The 23,612-nt window shown below is 36.9% G+C and overlaps 1 protein-coding gene and 1 long non-coding RNA gene across 2 annotated transcripts in view; both read left to right on the top strand.

The window, feature by feature from the left end:
• The window catches only part of NIPBL (NIPBL cohesin loading factor), a 201,482-nt gene extending 186,717 nt beyond the window's left edge, over positions 1-14,765 (top strand). The window contains 7 exon segments of the mRNA XM_043599796.1: positions 1,285-1,392; positions 2,890-3,090; positions 6,420-6,566; positions 8,365-8,639; positions 10,526-10,700; positions 12,711-12,899; positions 13,461-14,765. Coding sequence (XP_043455731.1) covers positions 1,285-1,392; positions 2,890-3,090; positions 6,420-6,566; positions 8,365-8,639; positions 10,526-10,700; positions 12,711-12,899; positions 13,461-13,826 — 1,461 coding nt within the window. The 3' untranslated portion in view covers positions 13,827-14,765.
• On the top strand, positions 3,099-5,508 carry LOC122494556. Its single transcript, XR_006300201.1, has 2 exons — positions 3,099-5,131; positions 5,379-5,508. It is a non-coding gene; the product is annotated as an uncharacterized LOC122494556 (long non-coding RNA).
• Positions 14,766-23,612: the final 8,847 nt, after the last annotated feature.

The raw sequence follows: 23,612 nt of genomic DNA, 5'->3' as shown, positions 1-23,612 counted from the left end.
TTTAATCCATATTGACTCTTATCCCTAAGAACCAATAGCCTGTAATGTCAAGAGAGTTAACTGGGGTTCAGAGTATTATCTGTTAACAGGGTGTATTGTAAGTCCATAGAAAAGTAAATCGTATTACCTAAGCTCAGTTCCTTCATCTGTAAGTTGGAGGTAATACCACCTACCTAATACCTCAGCACACTGATGTGAGGACTAACTGACATAATAAAGATATATTAGCATCACTGAGAATTGGCAGCTGATGCTGACGTAGTAGTGTATAACTGTCTGACATGTTCAGGAGAGTACCATAAGCTACAGAAGGGAATTTACTAGACAACCAAAAGCCTGTATCCTTTAAAATTTTTATTTTGTCTGTTTTTTGTGGCACTTCTTCTAAAATATGCTATATGTGAGTATGCTTTGTTCTTCCCTGTGTCCTGAAATAAAACACACTGATGAATTCTAAGAACAAACAAGGACATTCTCTTATGACACCATAATGCAGTCATCAAATTCATGAGATTTAACCCTGATACAGTGTTATCTAATATATAGTCCATTTTCAGATTTTGCCAGCTGAGCCAGTAATATTCTTTATGGACTTTCTTCCCCCAAGTCAGGGTTTAATCCATGATCATCCTTTTCAGTTAGTGCTGTGTTGACATTTTTTAAGCTGTTTGTTTGTTTGTTTGTTTGTTTGTTTTCAGGTCTCCTCACTGCTGATTCAGATTCACTTAACATAGTATTGGTGTTTCTTGACCTTAGAAGTCCAGTAAATATGGCTGTTACCAGAACACTAGCTATCGAACTGTCTGATCATTGAAGCCCTATATCAGTGTTGCAAAAAAATTTATATTTTTTGGTTTTGAGTATGAAAGGCAAAGTATATTTTGCCCTATATTACCTTTACATAGCAAATTCAGTCAAGCTTGGAAAATTACTGGATTATACATTTGCATTATATATCATAATCTTAAGTGGGTATTCTTCTTAGTGTAGGAGCCCTTTATGTATGATTAAAGAACCTTTACTTCACACAGAAATTGTTTCCTTTTCATCAGTATTTTTGCTGATGCTTCATTTTTTTTGTTGTTGTTTTGTTTTTTTCCTTTAAGGTAAATCTAAGGGAAGATTAATCATTTTTAAAAGAACACTAAAACATGACATTTATAGGAAGGCCTATAAAGCCGAATTCATATATCCCAGTTATATAGCAAGTTTTAACATATGTCATGAGACATACAGAGCTTTTACTACTGTGATGCCTTATAAACTCTTTATTTTTATTTTTAGTGTGTACCATATTTAATTGCTATGGGAACAGACCCAGAACCAGCTATGAGGAACAAGGCTGATCAGCAACTGGTGGAAATCGACAAAAAATATGCTGGATTCATTCATGTATGTATTTTTAAATTGTATAACCTAAATTTAAACATCTTTCTTCGGTATACCATTTCGTTGATAAAGGTCCTGCCCCTCTTCGTATTAGAATAACATATTTTGCTTAGTACGGTAAAACCTTGGTTTGCGAGCATAATTTGTTCCAGAACCATGCTTATAATCCAAAGCATTTGCATATCCAAGTGAATTTCCCAATAAGAAATAACGGAAACTCAGATGATTCATTCCACATCCCAAAAATATTCATATAAAATGATTACAATAAATTAACCTGCACTTACTTTGAAAACCTTCGTGGCTGGTGTGAAGGAGACGAGAGAGGAGGGTTATTGTGTAGGACAACTTTCACTATCACTAACGGAATCACTGCTCTCTGTTGGCTCATTAGAATCTTTTTCTGTATGGGAGACATTGTGTACACTCACACGGATGTTGACTACGGTATGGTATTAATGAACTCTTGTCATATATTGTAATGTAACTGGCAATAAAACAGCAGAGGAAAAGGGTCTATCTGCAAGCAACCTGACCTAGAATGAAGCAAAGCATTCCTAGGCTTGCTGTTGTATGGAAAGCAAAGGACTGTCCATAGGTGCTTTGAAGTGACCAAAAAATACACTAGTGCCAGTTGTGGGCACCTTCCAACGTTCTGAAAGATCACTGATTTCTGCCAAACACCGAAGCCTGAGACCGAGCATCCAAGCATGGGAGATGATCACCCACGATCCCTTAGTGAGAGAGAGAGAGACAGAAGAACCATTGGCTCAGTTGTGATCATGCGATGTTTGGCATCATGTACTACTCGTATTGCAAGACATTGTTCGTTTATCAAGTTAAAATTTATTAGAAATGTTTGCTCAGGGCATCTGGGCGGCTCAGTCAGTTACACGTCCAACTGCAGCTCAGGTTATGATATCGTAGTTCATGGCTTCGAGCCCCACGTCCGGCTCTGTGCCGGCAGCTCAGAGCCTGGAGCCTGCTTTGGATTCTGTGTCTCCCTCTGTCTCTGACCCTCACCCACTCACCCTTTGTGTCTCTGTCAAAAATAAACATTAAAAAAAAAAAAGTTTGCTCATCTTGCAGAACACTCACAGAGCAAGTTACAATCCAAGGTTTTACTGTATTTACTTCTAAACATGCAACTGAGTTTGTCCCCCAAGCTTTTTATTCTCATTTAAAATTAACTCTTAAAACTGAGCTAGAGGTGATAGTCCTGCAAGCGTGCTGGACTAAAAGTAAGGATGCCTGGGTTCTAGCCCCTACAGTGTGATCTTGGCAGTAATGGCTTTCTGGGTCTTGATTTTTTCTTATATAAAACAAGGGGGTTGCAGTAGATGATCTCTGACGTTCCTTACAGCATTTGAGTTCCATGAGTTTATGATTTTAAGTAAGAAAACTAAACAGTGGAGTTAGCCTCTGCTTATAATATTCAAAGTATAGTTTTAACTTGACTCTTAATTTCCATTACAAAAATGAGCCTTTTATTGATTTCAGATGAAAGCAGTGGCTGGTATGAAGATGTCCTACCAGGTACAACAGGCAATCAACACATGCCTAAAAGATCCTGTGAGGGGTTTCAGACAAGACGAGTCCTCTAGCGCTTTGTGTTCACATCTTTACTCCATGATCCGTGGAAATCGCCAACACAGACGGGCCTTTCTAATTTCTTTACTCAACCTCTTTGATGACACAGCAGTAAGCATAAAAACCTTTTTATTTTAAGAAAATAAATGTTCTATAAAATTTTATGCCTAAAGTAGTCAGCATTTTGAAAATATGACCATTTTAGTCAATAATAGTGACTATATTAAATATGTGTTTCTTTACATCTTCTTATATTAATTACAAGGTATATAGTCAAATTTGGAGGGGAAGTTTCACATGGAATATAAATACAGTGACCGATAAAGTATAACTGTGTCTCCATACTGAGTATCTTATAAACTTTGATAATAGTTCCTTTAAGCATAACTTTAAATAAGGTACAGCACTTAAATTATCACTTTGGAGGATAAGTTACTTCAATAAATAAGGTCAGACTTCACTTATTCCTGCTACAGTCAAATATTATTAGAATAACTGTTCCGGGTTTTTGGCTACTGAAGTCCTTATTCGTTCAACTTGACTTCCTTAATAAAGAGCCCACTTGTGTGTAATTACAATTTTGACCTTTGGGCTTTTTGCACAAGCTGCATTGGCCAGGACCATAAACGAACAAAATAGAAGGCTCTGTTGTTTAAGCTTACCTCTTAATTTATTCATTCATTTTACACACATATTTATTCAGCACCTGCTACGTGTGGTAGTCATTGTGCTAAGAGATGAAGATAAAATGGTGGATAGGACAGATTTAGTATCTGCCCATATAGAGCTTTACCAGTTAGTCTGTGTGTGTGTGTAAAGCTTTGAAAAGAACAAAAGAAATATTTTTTGTATTTAATCACTTACAAGTTGATTGTTATTATCCCAAAACCAGATTTTTTTCAATAAAACAAAATTTAAATTACCAGAATGTAGATACCTTACTAGGCCTCTTTTTTTAAGTACTACATGAAATTTTTTGATATGTGATCTAGTAGATAAATATTACAAGCACTTATTTCAGAAGTACTTGGACTATCATTTAATCATCACCATGACCATCATCATCATCATGTCATCATCAGTATTAAGTTTTCATGGTATGTAGGACATCATGCTAGGAGTGGAAAATGGAATGATATAGTGCTCTTGCCCTCAATGGATCTTACCTCCCTCCAGTTGTGGAGACATGATAAAGGAAATAAATAAGGTTAGCGTATTTTGAGTGCCAGGTGGTTTATACTGTTGATACTGCTCTAGTCCCTATCTCTTCTCCTGAGCTTCATTCCTGTGTGCTTTCATTGCCTGCTGTGTGTCTGTCACTAGCTCGATGTTCTGTCACCCCAGCATGAGCAATGCTAAGCTGGAAATTCAGCTGTCATAATGCAGTGCCGTCTCCTGTTTCCAGGAAAGGATGTCAGAGGAGGAACAGATCACTGAAGGCCTGGGAATTAGATGAGATGGACCTACTATTTAAGGCAGGGGTAAAAACATAATAAAGGCACAAAGATAAGAATGTGTGGGAAATAATGAATAGATTGTTATTTGACTGGAGCAGAAAGGTCATAATAAGGCATGGTTTATGGAAGATCTTGTAGACAGTGAAAAACCAATAAAAGCATTTGAATGAAAGTAATGAGGACAGGTGCCAAAGAACATTTTTAGGAACATGGATGTTTTAGCATTGTGTTCACACTAGAGGTAACAAGGGACTGATCTATTATGATGGTGGTAGGAAAGGAAAGAAGCGTGAAGAAGTAATAAATGAGGCTGTGTAAGAATAGTCGAAGGATAACTGGAATATTCTTGTCCTGAGCACCTGAGAATAATAATAGGATTGCTGAAAAGGAGTTGGCTTGAGAAGGACATAAAAAGAGGAATAGTCGAAGAGAGAACTAAGGAAGAAGAAATTTTCAGGAAGGAAAGGGTGGAGGGTAGTGTCCAGTGCTACTCACAAGTCAAGGAGAAGAGATTTTTAAAAAATGGGAAGCAGTCAAGCAGTGAGGGACACAGGTCTGATTGTGATTGAAGAGTGGTGGGGAAGACAATGGGGGAGCAGCTCTAGAGTATTCTTTTAAGAAATTTGATTTTCGAAAGGGAAGAGCAATACAGGACTTTTTTATGACCAGAGTTGAAGAATTTCAGTTTTTAAAAGGTTTATTGAGGGGCGCCTGGGTGGCGCAGTCGGTTAAGCGTCCGACTTCAGCCAGGTCACGATCTCGCGGTCCGTGAGTTCGAGCCCCGCGTCAGGCTCTGGGCTGATGGCTCGGAGCCTGGAGCCTGTTTCCGATTCTGTGTCTCCCTCTCTCTCTCTCTGCCCCTCCCCCGTTCATGCTTTGTCTCTCTCTGTCCCAAAAAAAAATAAATAAAAAACGTTGAAAAAAAAAAAAAATTTTTAAAAGGTTTATTGAGAGTAGTCCTGAACATTTGCAGCTTAGGAGGAAACGGTATATATAAATTAATGTTAATAGATGAGGTAGAGTTCTGTGTTTGCGTTTCCCCAACTGTAACATGTAGATGTTGACACATGTTTAAAAATAAAAAAATAGAGTGAAAGCAAGTTTATTCCATCTGTCCTACTGGATTTTGTTGTTGCTGTTGCCGCTGTTGGGTTTTATGTTGCTTGCATGGCAGGATAGGTGAGATGGTAGAAGGGAGTATGTTTTGATTGCTATATATTTTTCACTTTTTTTCCTAAACTGTAAATGTTTTAAAGGAATTTAAATATTAATGTGCCTTTCTGTTTATATTCTGTATGATTATGAAATGCTGAAAATCTCTGTTACTTCTTTTTAAAGCAAACAACCAGTAGTAACCCTAATTTTTGCTTACCTCAGTTTTTATAATGTGGGACTATGGTAGCACTGTCAGAACGACTGATACTCTAAATTATGTATATGTAGGAAACTGACAAATGTTTTTTGAATACGTGAGCTTTGATTTTTTTTTTTTTTTAACCCACCTGTTAGTACTATTATTACTGCTTATTGTTGAGGGCAGAATAGTAACTGTGTGTAACTGATCTCCATATGGGTTAAACTCTTAGAAGCACAATGACAAATCATTATGATTCATATGTATACTTTCTGATGCGGTATGGATTTATCATAAAGATCCCATATACTCTATAAGAAAACTTGAGGGAATTCCACTTGGGTGCACTGAGAAATTTCACCTCTTCCCTTCTTGAGGTCCATGGTATACTTCATTATGAAATCTCTTAAGATGGGTATAAGATTATTTTATAAAATCCATTTCTGTTACCCCTCATCCGTTTTTCTTACCTCCTTTCCCTGCTCTCTCCCTCCCTCCCTCCTCCACCCTTCTCTTTCAGAAGCATTAACTGAGGTGAAAGTGCCCTCTAATATTTTTTCTAAAAAGGATTTTTGGATGAATTTCTAGATTATCCACTAAACATGTGTACCTTTTCTTAAAATTTACAGAAAACAGAAGTGAATATGCTCTTGTATATAGCAGACAATCTAGCCTGTTTTCCATACCAGACACAGGAAGAGCCGTTGTTTATAATGCATCATATAGACATTACACTCTCAGTTTCTGGTAGTAACCTACTGCAGTCATTCAAGGAGGTAAGTTACACACATTACTATTCTTAATGCATCTGTCAAAGTGCAGGCATGCTATTTTCACTGTTTTGTTTCCATTGTTCTTTTTTTTTCTTTTCACAGGTATATAAAACCTTTCTAAATAATTTAAAATCTGGGCAGTGCTTGAATTGGGGAGAAGAAGTGGGTTGCTGTTTCATTTCTATTAAGAAAGACCTAAAACCATTCCATTTCAGATCATTTAAGTGGAATACATACATCCATATATATATATGTGTGTGTGTGTGTGTGTGTGTGTGTGTGTGTGTGTGTGTGTGTGTGTATATATATATATATGGATGTATGTATTGTTCTTTTGATAAGCCATCCCACTTCTTTTTTCCTCTTACTTTAAGCACTGACCTTAAGTGTTTGGTGTCCATTCATATATCCATTTAAACCCCATTTTAAAGCATCTTGTGATTCTATAAATCTGGTAATGCTGTAGATCACAATAGTATACTTGAAGAGATATAACTAGAGATAGAGATAGATAGCTTACTTATAAGGAAACACAGAAAATGTATAATGTTGATTTCCTTATCTCTGAACACCAGCATCATAATGGGGTTGGCATATTGTATGCCCAAAATCTCTACTGAGTTTCTTATTATACACCTTATGTCTTCTCTTTTGTGGTTTTTTTAGGAGAAAATGTAATTGGTTTCATTGTAATGGCACCTAGTATAGCACTTGGAAACATAGTAGGCCCTCAGTAAATTATTTAAAAATTAATTGGAATATTTTCATGTGCCTGATGACACAGTAGATCTCATTTTACAAAATTGTTACACTCAGAACTCAATATGATCAAACTAGTAAATCAGGGAGATTATTATAATACCCAAGGGTTGGAATTACCGAGGGATCTAAACCCTTCCTGCTTGAAGTTTGCACCAAGACCCAGCCGCAGTGGCCTCACTTGAGAACTTGTGAGAACTGCAGACCCTCGGGCCCCACCCTCGACCTACTGAAACAGTCTATTTTTAACAGAATCCCTAGGTGCACCTTAAAGTTTGAGAAGTTAAATAATTCCCCCAGAAACCTAAGCCATAATGTTACCTTATTTTCTCTCACTGTTGTGGATATACTTGTAAATGTTTCTCCCATTTTATTTCTTCAACAATTACATTTGAATAATTGCTTTGTAATTTAGTCTTTTCTCCTCTCTTAAATCTAGCTGACTTTATTTCTTTTTAAGAGTCAACTGTTTCATGAAATACAGAAAAAAATAACTGTTTAAGAAAAGTTCCATATTATCTTGTTGAAAAGCTCTTAAAAGGGAGAATTTGATAGATGCTGGGATGTTCAAACCTATTAAATGTTCCTCAGTTAAGTTATATTTAGCACTTTTTTTTCTTTTAAGTAGTCTCTATGCCCAGTGTGGGGCTTGAACTCATGAACCTGAGATCACGAGTCATATGTTCTGCTGACTGAGCCAGCCAGGCACCCCTCTCCTCGGTTAAACTATATTTACTACTTTTCCTGTGTAATGGCTTACCTATGTACCAAATTTATACTTTTATAACTAACTTATTTTCATTTCTATCCTATAACAAAATTGTTTCCCTTTGATATTTCAGAAGGGCTTTTGGGGAGGGAGAGATCAGGGCAGTGGATTATATACGATTTTATTAAGTCTTGGAACCTGTTTATGGAAAGTCAGAGGGTTTTAATATATAAAATACTAATTTAAAGATGCTTTTTTGAAGTTGTTGAATGGAGCATATGTATTTATTAGGGGTATTTTGTTACTATTTTTCCTTTTTTTTCACCCCCCCAGTCAATGGTAAAAGACAAAAGGAAAGAGAGAAAATCATCACCTAGTAAAGAAAATGAGTCAAGTGAGAGTGAAGAAGAAGTTTCCAGGCCTCGGAAGTCACGGAAACGTGTAGATTCAGATTCAGATTCAGATTCGGAAGATGACATAAATTCAGTGATGAAATGCTTGCCAGAAAATTCAGCTCCTTTAATTGAATTTGCAAATGTCTCCCAGGGTATTTTATTGCTTCTGATGCTAAAACAACATTTGAAGAATCTCTGTGGATTTTCTGATAGGTAAGGTTACGTAAGCAGTGAGAGAAAAAAATTTACCTGGTTCAAATTATAAAGAAATATGAAACTCAGTTTTGATTGCATGCTTATTTTCATGTTAAAAATGTTCCTTTTTAAAGAAGGAACATAGTGTTGCTATATATTTTGTTGTGTAATATATCACAGTTTGTTCACTTTGTTCTTGAAGAGAAGACAAACATTTCATAGTCATAATGCATTATAAATCAAAGGACTTAACTTTGTTGATTTCCTTAAAAAGACCTTACTAGAGAATTAGGCTGATCTTCATGTAGATTGCAAATTTAAGTGTTCAAAGAGCTGTGAATAAAGAATAGATGTAGACCAACTAGACTGAGCTCTCATAGAACCCAAATAGTCTCTAATGTAAGAAATAGTAAAGTACTAATTATTTGTGAATGCCCTATAATTTTACCCACAATTAGTCACTGTAGGTGTCTTTTTTCTGCCTGTACCCATGAAACTTTGGTCATTTTTTTTTTTTTTTAAGTTTAATTCATTTATTTTGAGAGAGAGCATGGGAGGGACAGAGAAAGAGGGAAAGAATCCCAAGCAGGCTCCGTGCTGTCAGCACAGAGCCCGATGCAGGGCTTGAATTCATGAACCGTGAGATCATGACCTGAGCAGAAACCAAGAGTCGGACACTTAACTGACTGAGCCATTCAGGCACCCCTTGTCATTTTTCATTTCATTAAAACCTTACATTAGGAATCACAAAGCTGGGGCACCTGTGTGGCTCACTCAGTTAAGCATCCTACTACAGCTCAGGTCATGATCTCATGATTGGTGAGTTCGAGCCCCACGTCAGGCTCTGTGCTGACAGCTCAGAGCCTAGAGCCTGCTTCAGATTCTGTCTCCCTTTCTCTCTGCCCCTACCCCACTCATGCTCTGTCCCTCTCTCTCAAAAATGAAAAAACATTTAAAAAAAAGAAAAAAGGAATCACAGAGCCAAATGTTCATAGGAGATAGATCATGAAACGGAACAAAGGGGATTCAGGAGAAGGTCACTGGCAAACTGGAAAAAACATGTTTTATTTAAAGGACTCAGGTATTACTCAGATGTCCATCAATTTTTTGCCATAGAAGAGGGTAGGCATAATGTAGCCAAGAGCTTCTACTTTTGCAAGAGAAGCTAGATAATCCAGGTTTTAATGGACATATCTTGATGTTAAATGTTGGCAACTAATTTAATGTAAAACCTTGTAAGGCCTTGAGGTGATGCTAAGGAGTTGGGGAGATTTTTTTTTTTTAACTTTTATTTATTTTGAGAGGGAGACAGCACACGTCTCGTGGGGAAGGGGCAGAGCGTGAGGGAGGCAGAGAATCCCCAGCAGGCTCAGAGCTGCCAGCACAGAGCCAGATGCAGGGCTCAAACCCACAAAGCCGGGAGATCAAGACCCGAGCCAAAACCCAGGATGCTTAACCAACTGAGCCACGCAGGCACCCTAAGTCGGGAGAATTTTTAAGCCAGAGTTGTTAATAATATGAAACAGGTTTTGGCTGCTGTGTAGAGGATGAATAATTGCAGGGCAGGAAAGTAGGAGGTAAACTAGTTACATAAACCAGTATTATATTGAAACTGTTCTACAATCATGATCATAGCACTCAAAAACAGACATGAGAAATACTTTCATTTAAATGATGCCTCTATTTCAGACAAATGCTGATGGAAACAAGAGAATATTATTCTTGTGAATCTTTATGTCTTTACTTCCCTTTTGAAATTATGTTTATTTTTGTGTACAAGTTCACTGGCTGAAATCTGTATGATAAAAAGTTTAATTATTAGTAAATTAAATTTAACTGCAATCACTTTAAATATAAATGCCTGAAAAAATTTTAAAGTTAATGACTTTGTTTTCCCAAAACAGTAAAATTCAGAAATACTCTCCATCTGAATCTGCAAAAGTATATGATAAAGCGATAAACCGGAAAACAGGAGTTCATTTTCATCCCAAACAAACACTGGACTTCCTGCGGAGTGATATGGCTAATTCCAAAATCACTGAAGATGTGAAGAGGAGTATAGTAAAACAGTATCTAGATGTGAGTAGTAAAACCAAAATCTGTTTCTTTTTAATAGTGACTTTCTTGAAAAGTAAATTATTTCCTGGGAGAAAGCAGTCCCCCTTACATTGAAGCTTCATAAACCACCAGGATGATTTTTCTGTATGTGGTTTTAATGAGTTCCTTGAAGCTTCCCTTTCTCATTTCACCCATTGCATCATAATGATGTTTTCTTAGGAAAGGCCAGCCCACTGCTCATTTTATTTCAGTAAGAATGAAAGCTTTTAGGCAGGTTTTAGGAAAAAAGCCATGCCCATGTGTGTATTTTTCTTAATTCAGTAGATTACATAGTTTATGGTTCATATAAGGAGAAAATCATGAAAAAGTCATCCTCCTGCCCTCCAGCCATCCTGTTGCTCTCCTTCCTGGCAACCAGTATTAGTACTTTTTTACGTATTCTTACAGAAGTGTAATACAGGCTTATATATTTGTATGTCTCTTACATATGTACTCTGTTAACAAGTATGTAAGAATATGTATATATACAAAAAGTGCTTTTAAAATGTCTTGGAGTGGCTGGACGGCTCAGTCAGTTAAGCATCGGACTCTTGATTATACCTCAGGTCATGATCTCACTGTTTGTGAAATCAAGCCCCACATCAGTCTCTGTGCTGACAGTGTGGAGCCTGCTTGGGATTCTCTCTGTCCCTCTCTCTCTGCCCCGCCTCTGCTCATACTCTGTCTCTCTCCTCTCCTCCCTCTCTCTCTCTCTCTCTCTCCCCCTCTCTCCCTCTATTTCTCTCAAATAAGCTTAAAAAAACACTTAAAATATCTTTAAGACTAGGCAAATTCATAGAGACAGAAAATAGAATAGAGGTTGTTACCAGAAGGAATGAGGAGCTATTGTTTTAATTTTTTTTTTTTTAACGTTTATTTATTTTTGAGACAGAGAGAGACAGAGCATGAACGGGGGAGGGGCAGAGAGAGAGGGAGACACAGAATCGGAAGCAGACTCCAGGCTCTGAGCCATCAGCCCAGAGCCCGACGCAGGGCTCGAACTCACGGACCACGAGATCGTGACCTGAGCTGAAGTCAGACGCTTAACCGACTGAGCCACCCAGGCACCCCGAGGAGCTATTGTTTTAATAGGAACAGAATGAATTTCTGTTTGGGATGATAAAAAAGTTTTGGAAATGATGGTGGTGATGATTATACAACATGGTGAATATACTTAATGGCAATGAATTGAACACTAAAATCTAGAATGATAAGTTTTAAGGTATATTTTACCCCAGTAAAGTTTTATGTTTAAAGAAATATTTGGGGGGAGGATTGTCCCTCAAAAATAAAAATAGTTTTTTTGTTTTAATCTACTTCAAGCAAGTAGCTAAACATAACTAATAATGATATTTTTGACCAAGAATGAAACCTACACGGTGGCTTTCATATTATTCATAGACTGTAAACCTTATACTCTAAAACTGAAAATTATTTTAATTCTCATTTAAAATTCTTTAACATTCTTTTTATCCTCTTTTATCTTCTTACTTTTGGAGAAGGCAAAGGGGGACAGAAAATGGGGAAAATGTCTATCAGTATTTAATTATTAATCACTTGGTTGCTTGGTTACTTGGACCAGGGTCAGCAGACTCCAACGTATGGGCCAAATCTGGCCCCCACTGCCTGGTTGTTTTTTTTCCCCCACTGCCTGTTTAAATAAACTTCTCTTAAAACAGCCATGCCCACTCATTTATGTTGTCGCTAGATGCTTTCACACTACAATGACAAGAGTTGTATTAGTTATGACAGAGACCGCATGGTGTACAAAAGCCAAAAATATTTACTATCTGGCTCTTCATAGAAAATATTTACCAGGCCCTGATGCAGACAATAGCTAAAGTCTCTTTAGCAATTAAACTAGCACCCACACCCAATTACTGCTGTAGAAAACATTTAGGGAAAAAAATTTTAAAGGAAACATTTAAGGATTTAACAATCTTGCTTGAAATTATGTACATAAAATTCTAAATTCGTATCTAATTTTTGTAGTTCAAACTTCTCATGGAACATCTGGACCCTGATGAAGAGGAGGAAGAAGGGGAGGTGTCAGCTAGTACAAATGCTCGGAACAAAGCAATTACCTCGCTGCTTGGAGGAGGCAGCCCTAAAAATAATGCAGCAGCAGAGACAGAAGATGATGAAAGTGATGGGGAGGATAGAGGAGGAGGCACTTCAGGGGTGAGGCGGAGGAGGAGTCAACGTATTTCGCAGCGTATTACGTAAAATGATTTTTATGTGCTTATATATGTCAGTCTATTAAATGTACACCAAGTAATGTAATACTTATGAGAGAAAACATTTTGTAGATAGAGATTCTCTACTTAACCATTTATACATCCTTTTGTAGAAAGTTTAACATAAAAGACAATAAAAAAGAAAAAACAGAAATGAGACTTATCCAGCATAAAGGGTTATTAATTTTTTTTGGATTGTATTAATGTGTGTTATCCTTTTTTATTGTTGCTAAGTTTTATGTAGCTTTATGGTTCATATGTATATATAATTTTATATATCAATAAGAGTAAAGACACGGGTACAAATTAAGAGTTATATGGTTTTACAAGTATATGTTAACCCCTTGGCGCTGGCGGTCACGGTGCGTCTCATTGCCGGCAATGGAAGTGTGCTGGGAAATCCCAAACTCCCGGCGTCAAGGGATTAAAAGCAATAAAAACAAAAATTTCACTAAAATTCTTTTGTGTAACACTTCGTCTTTTTTCCCCCCCCCCAATGTTTTAGTCATTGAGAAGGTCAAAACGAAATTCAGACTCTACGGAGTTGGCAGCACAGATGAATGAAAGTGTTGACGTCATGGATGTCATCGCTATTTGCTGTCCAAAGTACAAAGATCGACCACAAATTGCAAGAGTAGTACAGAAAACCAGCAATGGCTTCAGTGTTCAGTGGATGGCAGGCTCCTACAGTGGCTCCTGGACTGAGGCTAAGCGCCGTGACGGCCGCAAACTGGTGCCTTGGGTAGACACTATTAAAGAGTCAGACATTATTTACAAAAAAATTGCTCTAACGAGTGCTAATAAGCTGACTAATAAAGTTGTTCAGACTTTACGATCCCTGTATGCCGCCAAGGATGGGACTTCCAGCTAATGAATTTGTACATGCAGCCAAATTTACAGGAATTTTTTTAAAAGGCAGAAAAACTTGAAATATCAACATTCTGGCAAAAAAAAAATCAGTTTTATGAAGAGTAAGAATGGAACCTGGGATGCAGGAACAAAAGAAGGAAATGTTGGGCAAACATTTTTGTGGGAGCTCCCTTCGCTGTTGTGCAGCAGAAACAGATTCTCAGTTCATTTTTACTCCCACTGTATTATAGTTTAACAAAAATTGTTTATATCTTGGAAAAAAACTTTCTGTTTAAAAAATAAACAAGTGAATGTTGGAAATTAGTCTGTTAATGTTCTTAATAAAGTGTTCTTGGAGTTTAACCTAGCAGCGGATGGCTTTCTTTAGCTTAGCCCAGTTTCCAGGGAAGCATTGTTTTTTCCAGGCTGTAAAATGGCAGACTCTCCTGGATATATAATTTATTCTGTTGAAAAAAAAAAAAAAAAAAAAAAAAGCATGCAGTATCTATGACCTATCTGCAGAAGGAGTTTTTGTAAATGTAGATTTTGATGTATTAGGTCACCCTGAAAACAATACAAGAAAAGGGATCCCCAGGCAATCTGGTGGAGCGAATACTGCAATAAATTTTTTTACTTCTCTTTGTTACTTGTCTGTTTCCATTTGAATTTCTTATTGTAAAGATCTGTTTAAATCCATTTATATTATTTTGCAGTCTTTTATGTAAAATTTATTATATCACTGGTTTTCAAAGCAAAACATAAAATATTGTTTATACAGTTTGTATAGGCTGACTTCTGAATAATTGGTATCTATTATTTTCATTCCCATAAGAGGGTGTAAACAGTTAACTCCAGGGTTTTATTGTATCCTGCAATATTTAGTATTAACTATATATGATTTAGCACTGTGCCAAACACATTTTCAAGAGTACATTTTGATATAAAAAGAAACTATAGTTTATTCCTTGTATGCTTCAATTTCTTTCTAGTGATGTCATGATGGTAATATTTATTTTTTAAACCTGGGGAAAAGGTAACAGTCATGCTATTTTGGGAAACTAGCATTTCTCTTAGTTAAAATTATGCTGTGTGTTATTTTAGAAATAGAGTGGAGTATGACATTTCGTATTTACATTACATTTTTCACAAGTTATTTTTTAATGCTGAAAAAGGAGTAATTTTACTAGTTGAGATGTTTATTCATTTTCTATTCTAAACATTTTATACCTCTTTGGAGAGCGGTTGTTATTACAAATGGGGAGAGTGGGTATTTAATCAGTTGATCTGCATAGTTGATGCTCAGAAATAGTAATGGCTAAAATCGCAGGGGAGAAGGTGTGTTTCAAATTTAAGTCTTTTAAAAACAATGTGTACTTATTTTTAAGTTCATTTTTAAAAGTTGACCTCTAGAATGTTAAGTTTTATGAAATTGGCCAATAAATGAAGATTCTCAATTTGTGAGGAAAAGTGACATTGCCACAAAATACCTTTTTGTGAACACTTATTAAACCACAATGAAAATAACTTTTCAGGATCTATTTCCGATGTGGAATTCTTTCCGAACATTTTCTTGAAGGAAATGTTTTCCCACTCTTCTTCCACTTAATTGTATGTTTCCTCTTCCTTTTTACTGTGAACTCTGTAGAATAAAACTAGATTGGCTTTTTTCCCCCATGGAGTAGTATGTTTAATCAGAAAGGACTTGAGGTAGCTAATGAAAACAATAGAAATTCATCAATAAGAGTAAAATACTAATGTAGAAAAAATATAAAAAAATAAAGTCAAGCCTGTAGAGTTCTAAAGAAGATGTAGTAAAACTGATCTTGAATGCTATGAAGCTTGACAATCGTGCATGCTGTTATTTGATTCTTTAAAAAACTCTGCTAGTTAAATGTTTTATCCCCATTTTGTAGATGAGGAAAACTGAGTCTCAGATTCAGTAATTAGCTTATAAATGTTGTAGGGATTTAAATTTGGAGTTGGAATAATTGTGTCTCACTATTCTAAGCTAATTAAACAATTAAAGGAGATGATCCTTATTGAAAGTAAACCAGTTCCTAAAGGATACTTAGTGTGTTTATACTTAGGGACCCTCTTCAGAGTGAGCTTTAGGGGGTAGGCACACAGTAGATAAGGCTTCTCTTGCCAGGTGAATTTCTGTGTTCAGGAATTTTCCATACATTCTGAGTTCCGGTATTTTAGCTATTAATATAAGCCAAATGTTGATACAATTCCTAAGCCTTAACCCTTAAAATATACTAACCAAAGTTTTCAAAAAGTAGATTTCTCAAATGTGAATTTTTTAGGTCTTAACAGTAAAATAGGTTAAGGCCTTGACGGTCAAATCTACAAAATCAAACTTTCCGTGTATATTAAGGGTTTACAAAGTTCAATCTTAATCTGTAGTTTGTTGATACTGTAATATGCCAAATCATGTTTTATTGATTTGTATTGAAAAGGTGTGTTCTATTTGATATAAAAAGCGCCAAGTACCTCTTCACTTTAATATATTACGAAATTTTTGTATTTTCTTAAATTGTTTACTATTTTGACAGCGAATGGGTAGTTTAAAAAATTTGTATCAAAATACAAAGGCAGAAAACAATTTAGTAATCTCTAGTGAGAAATTCTAAACTTTTAAAGTAGTACGTAGCTTACTTTGTTGATATGTTGAATATTTGAACCATTAGCAGGTAACTGAAGCACACAGTTATTGACGACTGTAGTCTATCCATGAAGACAGGTAAGTCCAGCTTTTCTGTCCAATGTGGATTTCATGAGCAATGAGCAAAGTTATCATATGTTCATGTAGAAAGTGAACTTACCCAGGAAGGTATGTGGTTTTCTTCGCCCGTACTCCGCTTTCGATTGCACAAAGAACTCAGTGTGGTCACTAGTGCAGCACCCAGGTGGTCTGCATCTCCAAAGCTATTGATACTAAACTGGAATAAGGTTACTTTTGCTAATATAAAATCCATCAGATCATTCACTTGAAATGATCATGTAATTTGAGACACTTGACAGTAAATTTTGCTCTACAGAAATCCTACTTGTTTGAACCTTTTGCTGTTTTGCCTTGCTCATTTTAAAACTGAAGTTGGTTTAACCCCTTAGCCAATTTTTGTCATAGGAAGCATATTATTCATTGCACAACTTGGTGTAATATTTTTATTTGAAAATTTTCCTAACCACTCATTGTTCTGTTGGTCCTAACAGTTGAATGTAAATTTGGTGTAATAGGTCACTGACCAAACAAGTTCCCATTTGCATAGTTTATTGACCAAGTGGTCATAAAATCCCTGTGTGTTTTGTGTGATAATCCAGTGAATACCACCTACCCACCCCTCTTTGTGAGACGCCACTTGTATATGGCTTCATTGCCCACACTGATGCAGAATGCACACATTCTTTTATTCTCATCAGGATTTTTTTTTTTTAATGACTTTAACTTTTTGTTAGAGAATCACCACAGACCCATCACTCAGTTTCAATCATTCTGAATTTCTGACCAAGCTTATTTCAGCTACACCCTCTATATCCTCCTCTATATATTTCTGAAACTCCAGATACATTATTTCGTCTATAAACACATCATCTTTAAATATTAATACTCCTTGACATCAAATATCCAGTAACTTCAAATTTTCAATGTCCTCAAAATGTCTTTTTTAGTTTTAGGTCTTAATCTATAGATGTCTTCATCTTTTATTCTTTACAAATTTTTTAATGAAGAAACTGAATCTTGTCCTTGGGTTCTTAAGAAATAGTTGGTTCTAAATAGAGGAAGAACAGTTATTTTCCGCTTTGTAATCCTCTTTCGTAACTGAATTTATTTTGGGTTTGAGAGACATTGTCTCTCTCCCAAACTCCTGTGTATTGATTCTTAAGCCTGCGTAACCAGAATAGTGGTGCCGTTACAGAGATAATGAAGTAAGGAGGTAGGTCTAGTTTTCAGAAAGATGGTGATAAACGTTTGTTTAATCCTTTGAATTTTAGTTGGCAAATGCCAAACAGGCAATTAGAGATGAAGAACTAAAGTAAGGAAACACAAGTTTAAACAGATAACAGAAGTTGCCCTGTGATTAAAGTTCCTCCGTTAGTCAGAATTTTGTTACCTACTGTTTGAAATAAGTGGACAATCGGTCGTGGTTATTTTTTATTATATAGTTTGTAGGCATTGCAGTTTTGTTGAATGTAATTTTGCTTCTATTTGTGACTTTTTTTTTCAGTCATTAGAACCTTAGAAATGAAAAGTTATTTTGGGTTACTTTGTCATATAGTTGTACCGTCTGCACCCTTTTTTCCCCACAAGAAATGGCAGTGTTAAGTTTGCCGTGATCATAACTTGCCTAGAATTGTAATTTAGAACAAAGAACAGGAAAATGTAATCATAATCTAAGTTTGTCATAAAACCTAAACTGATAATGGATCTCCACATTCCATAGTTTAAAAAATTTTCTATAGAGTCTTAAAATATGAGGGATCTGACAACTCATTTAATCCAGATATTCATGAACCTCTTTAAGTATCTAATGAAAGCCATGAAATCTCTACTTAGGAAACTAAACAAACCCTTCTTAGAAGACTGAACAGAATTGTGCATATAATTTCAGGGGATTCCCGGTCACTCCCACCAGTGACATGTATAAACTGCTTTGGAAATCCATTAACTACAGGTGAAGAGAAATTCAGGCTCAAATAGGTGAATTGATATCTACAAGCTACAGTTGACCCTTGAACAACATGAGTTTGAACTGTGCAGTTCCACTTATATGCAAATACTGTAACTTACTTTCCTTGTGATTTTCTTAATTTTTTTTTTTGCTAGCTTAACTGTATGAATGCAGCATATAATACATATAACGTGTTTATTAACAGTGTTATCAGTAAAGTTTCTAGTCAACAGTAGGCTATTAGTAGCCAAGTTTTGAGTCAAAAGTTACACATGACTATGCGGGAGGTCTCGGTGTCCCTAAACCCTACATCATTCAAGGGTTACCTGCATATACCTACTTAGTACCAAGAGCCAAGAGCAACCCTCCAGGCTCTTTCTTACCTCCCAGATCAGTTGCTGTTACAAAGAAGATTCATCTGGAAAGTCCTTATTCAGTCGTAAGATATGAATGTAGAGAAACTAATGACTAAATGTTGTGGATTTTTTTTTATACCTTTTCAAAAGATCCACTTTATAGCTTCAGATTTTGAGATGCTTACTATCCTGTTAGATAAAGGGAGAAGGTAAAATGTGAACATTTTATGGGTCCCATTTTTATTTTAATTTTTTTCCATATTACCTGGCTAATCTTGAAGATGGGAAGGATCCAGAAACCAGGGAGGGATTAGAGAGTTTCAAGGAGGAAGTAGCAACATGTGAAATGCAGTAAGATCAAAACACAAAAATTATTGAACGTGGCTAATCTTTAGTAGAAGACTAAAACTTGGAGTGGTGAAAAGAGTATTAACTTTGAATTCAGAACACAGCCTGAAGCCATGTGATTCTGAAATAAGTGTGATGAAGTTTGGTAAATACAACCACTTAGCATGTTATGTGGGAGCTTAAAGAAATCCATAATTGGAGTATTTGGCTGGCTCAGAGCACGCAACTCTTGATCTCAGGGTCGTTTTTTGTTTTTTGTTTTTTTTAAATATATTAAATTTATTGTCAAATTGGTTTCCATACAACACCCAGTGCTCATCCCAGAAGATGCCCTCCTCAATACCCATCACCCACCCTCCCCTGCCTCCCACCCCCCCATCAGCCCTCAGTTCTCAGGGTTTTTTTTCAATATATAGTTTATTGTCAAATTGGTTTCCATACAATACCCAGTGCTCATCCCAAAAGGTGCCCTCCTCAATACCCATCACCCACCCTCCCCTCCCTCCCACCCCCCATCAACCCTCAGTTTGTTCTCAGTTTTTAAGAGTCTCTTATGCTTCGTCTCTCTCCCACTCTAACTTTTTTTTTCCCTTCCCCTCCCCCATGGGTTCCTGTTAAGTTTCTCAGGATCTCAGGGTTTTGAGTCTGAGCTTCACAGTGGGCATAGAGATTACTTTTAAAAAATCTGTATCTTTTGTGCATATTTGGATTCGAATGTTTGGTTGTGGGGGAGATATGGGCCACAGAATTCTGAAAGTGTAGATAGTACTGTGCGGAGGAACCAGCATGTGAGTAGTAGGGTTTCAAAAGATGCAGCTACGGAAAGTAAGGACAGCTAAGCATACACTGCCCAGAACTTAAATTTTAATGCATAGGCACTGGAAGAATTGTAAGCAAGGAATTAGTGAAAGCTCACTTTGGCTGCTACGTAGAGGGTAGATTTGAAGGGGTCAAGAAGAGGACATTGACTCGACAGTCTCAGAGATGGTGAGAGCCTGAACTAGGATGATGATTGCAGTAGGGATAAAGAGAAGATTGGAGAGATCGTAGATGTATGTAGGAGATAAAAATGGCAGGACTTGACAGTTGACTGACTGAGGTAAAGGAAGACATCGGTGTCGAGAATAGCTGTCAGGTTTTTCTACTTTCCATAACTAGGTTTAAACAAGCTGGAAGCTAGTATCTGAGGGCTTTTTGGATGATGTGCAAAAGGTGGGAACATGACACCTTCAGTAGGGAACTTTGGACTGAGCCTGCTTTGGGAACTCATCAGCATGTAAGCTGTTCAGTGAGCAGCACAGAGCCAAAGGAAGGACCTTGGAGACTACCAACATTTAAGGTACAGCAGGAGGACAATGAATTTGTGGAGGAGACGAGAAATGATTAGAGGAAGATGGGAAGAATCCAGAAACCAGGGGTTAGAGGGCTTCAAGGACAAAGCAGAGAGGAACATGTGAAACGCAGTAAAGTCAAAGTGGAGAAAGTATTGATCCTGCCATTCAGGATGTAAATGGAAACCTTTAGGGAGAGTAGTTTCAGAAAGAATGAGAACAAAATCAAACACTATAGTTGAAAAATGAATGAGAATCTTGTCAGGAAGAGTGGCCAGGCAGGAAGAGAGACAACAGAGTACTGACATGCTGAGTAGTGAAGCTGGAGAGAAAAGCAGATAAAAGGGCCTGAAAAGCCACATTCAAAAGTTTGGAAGGGCTTTCACTCGGTATAATATACTCAGAGTTGTGGTTCAGAAAGATCACTTGCTGGCTGCATTGTGGGGAACCATGATGATGCCAAAATGCATAATTGTGTTATTTTTCTCTAGTGGGGCCAGCTGCACAGCAAGGAAGGTGATCTGCCTCCGGGCCAGGACTGGGAAACCTTGGGTGTAATTGAGCTAGGCTGAGAGAAAAAGGAAGGATTCAGGTTTAAAGGCCTCCATCATATGGAAAAGCAAGTGTAATGAGAGTAACAGAAATGGAATAGTGTGGTGAAAAGGTCGGAGGAATGTGTGAGATGCTGAGGTAGAGTGGTTCTGGAAACAAGGTGTAAAATGTGACCCTAAGAATGAATTAGTAAAGTAAAGAGGTGACGTTTGGCATTGGAGAGAGCGAGAAGCCACAGCTACATTCTGCACTCCTTTCCTGAGCTTAAAACATGGATTCTTCTTTCTTTCCTGTCATACGAACAGTTTGTCTTGGATATCACTTGGTACTGACACTGGTTATTTTTAGTTTTTGCAAAATCAGTCACTTGACAGGTATTTGCTAAGTGCTTACTGTAAGCAATGAACTGTGCTGGACCAATGGCAGTAAGTTTGTGTTCCAGTGGCAGAGACGAAATGAATCGCAAAGTACACAATTTTACAGCTATTAGGTTACAATTGAATTGTGTTCTTGAGAGAGAAAGTAACAATCTATGAGAGTATGTAGCACTGGAGTAGTCTGGAAGGCTGGGGGAGATGAGAAATGCTTCCTTCTCCAAGTGAAACTAATCCTCAGATAAAGCCTGGCATGTAATATAGATAGATACCAAATAATGTTGGTTGAACCATTAAGAAATGGGAAATAATTTTTAATGGCTCTCAGCAGTTCATTCCTTAGGGACATGATGGTTGAGGTCTGAATTCTATGGGGAAAAAAAATTGTTGGGAGGAAAGGGATGCAAGGAGAATCCCAAACTGATGGCACGGTATATGCAAAGGTGCCTTCAGAAGCTTCATGGTTCCAGGAAATGGCAGAGAACAAGACAGTAGAATGAAGCTGATGATGTAGATGGGCCAAATCATGCTTTTGTAGACCAGACCATGGTAAGGATGTCCAAAGAGCAATAGGAAGCCATTAAAGAAATTAAGATAGGTGAGAGTAGAATAGAGATTTGCATTTGTGAAATCAGATTTGCATTTTTAAAAGATCACTGGCTACAGGCTGTACAGTAATTGAGGAGGCCATAAAGGTCCATATGAATGAAAGGTGATGATAGCTTGAGCTGGGGTGGTGGTGGTCAAAGGAGAAAAGTGGCCTCATTTGTAAACAGTTAAATTGGTCACATAGTTTTGCCTGGATATTGTTTAAATTGTAATAAGGAGAGAACATGAATTTCCTTAGTAAGATGCAGTGAGACAAGTCTTCCTGGGTAGGTCTCCACATAGAAGACAACATGGCTTACACTTGATTCATCTGAAGGACAGCCCAGGGGGAATAACCACAGTTTGAAGTGAGGAAAGGAATCAAAAGACGTGACATTATCCAAAAAGGAGAAAAGTAGGCTTAGTGGATATCTGCGCAGCTTGTAACTGCTGATTGAATCTTTAAAATCCTGCCTTTTATACAAAGTAATCCCAAGATAAAAATTTTAACAAGATAGGCTTTTAATGCGATAATACATACAGTTTCTGTTATTTACTGGTTTAATTTTTCTAATTAAATTTAAAGAAATAATCCCTTGTTCATAGAAGCAACCACTTTGAACTCTTTTAGCTTTTTCTTTGGGTAGCAATATTTCTAAATGTACTATTATAATTTATTAATTGTAATAGAATTATTAAGTCTAGACTTTATGTTATCACAATTAACTTTTTTATGAAAGATAAGGACTTAGTTCTTATGCCCTCCCAATATGGATATCGTTATATATAATGAACATTTATGTAATATAACACTATGTAAATAATTGCTAAATCACAGCTGGCATTTAGTGTACTAGATGAATGTTTCCTTTTTGTGTATATGATCATTTCCCTTTAGTGAAATTGCTTTGCTTTTCACTCACATAAATTCCACACAGTAATCTGTAATTTTTTTTTTAATTTTTTTTTTTTTTTTACATTATTTATTTTTTGAGAGACATAGAGAGACAGAACACAAGTTGGGGAGGGGCAGAGAGAGAAGGAGACACAGAATCCGAAGCAGGCTCCAGGCTCCACCGAGCTGTCAGCACAGGGCCCAACGCGGAGCAGGAACTCACAAACCGAGAGATCATGACCTGAGCCGAAGTCAGAAGCTTAACCGACTGAGCCACCCAGGTGCCCCAGTAATCTGTAATTCTTGTAGAGTGGTCTGTTTGAGTCTCTTCCCCACTCCCCCTCCCATCCCCCACCCTCGTTCCTCCATCCAGAAACTCCTTCCTGGAGCTGCTCTAACGTTTCGCACCAGTACGGACTGATTTTCAAGGACTGCTGCAAAGGTGCTGTACCAGACTTTTCCTACCCCTCTTTCGGTTGGATCCAGAACCCATGTCTGGAATCCATGCCTTCCTCCTTTTTGCCTAAAAATGTTCAGTTTGTTTGAGCATAAATTGCCATGGCTTTCTAAGAATGGACACATAAGGACAAACTTGTTAAGTCATTAGAGGTCTGAAAATGTCTTTATTCTCACCTCAGATGTGATAGCTGGGTCTAGAATTCTGAGTTAAAATCTAGCCTGTGCTGTTGCT

The sequence above is a fragment of the Prionailurus bengalensis genome, chromosome A1, assembly GCF_016509475.1.
Source record: "Prionailurus bengalensis isolate Pbe53 chromosome A1, Fcat_Pben_1.1_paternal_pri, whole genome shotgun sequence".
NCBI classification, from domain to species: domain Eukaryota; kingdom Metazoa; phylum Chordata; class Mammalia; order Carnivora; family Felidae; genus Prionailurus; species Prionailurus bengalensis.
The sequence above is the reverse complement of the archived record's forward strand: the minus strand, read 5'-3'. Positions and strand labels throughout refer to the sequence as shown.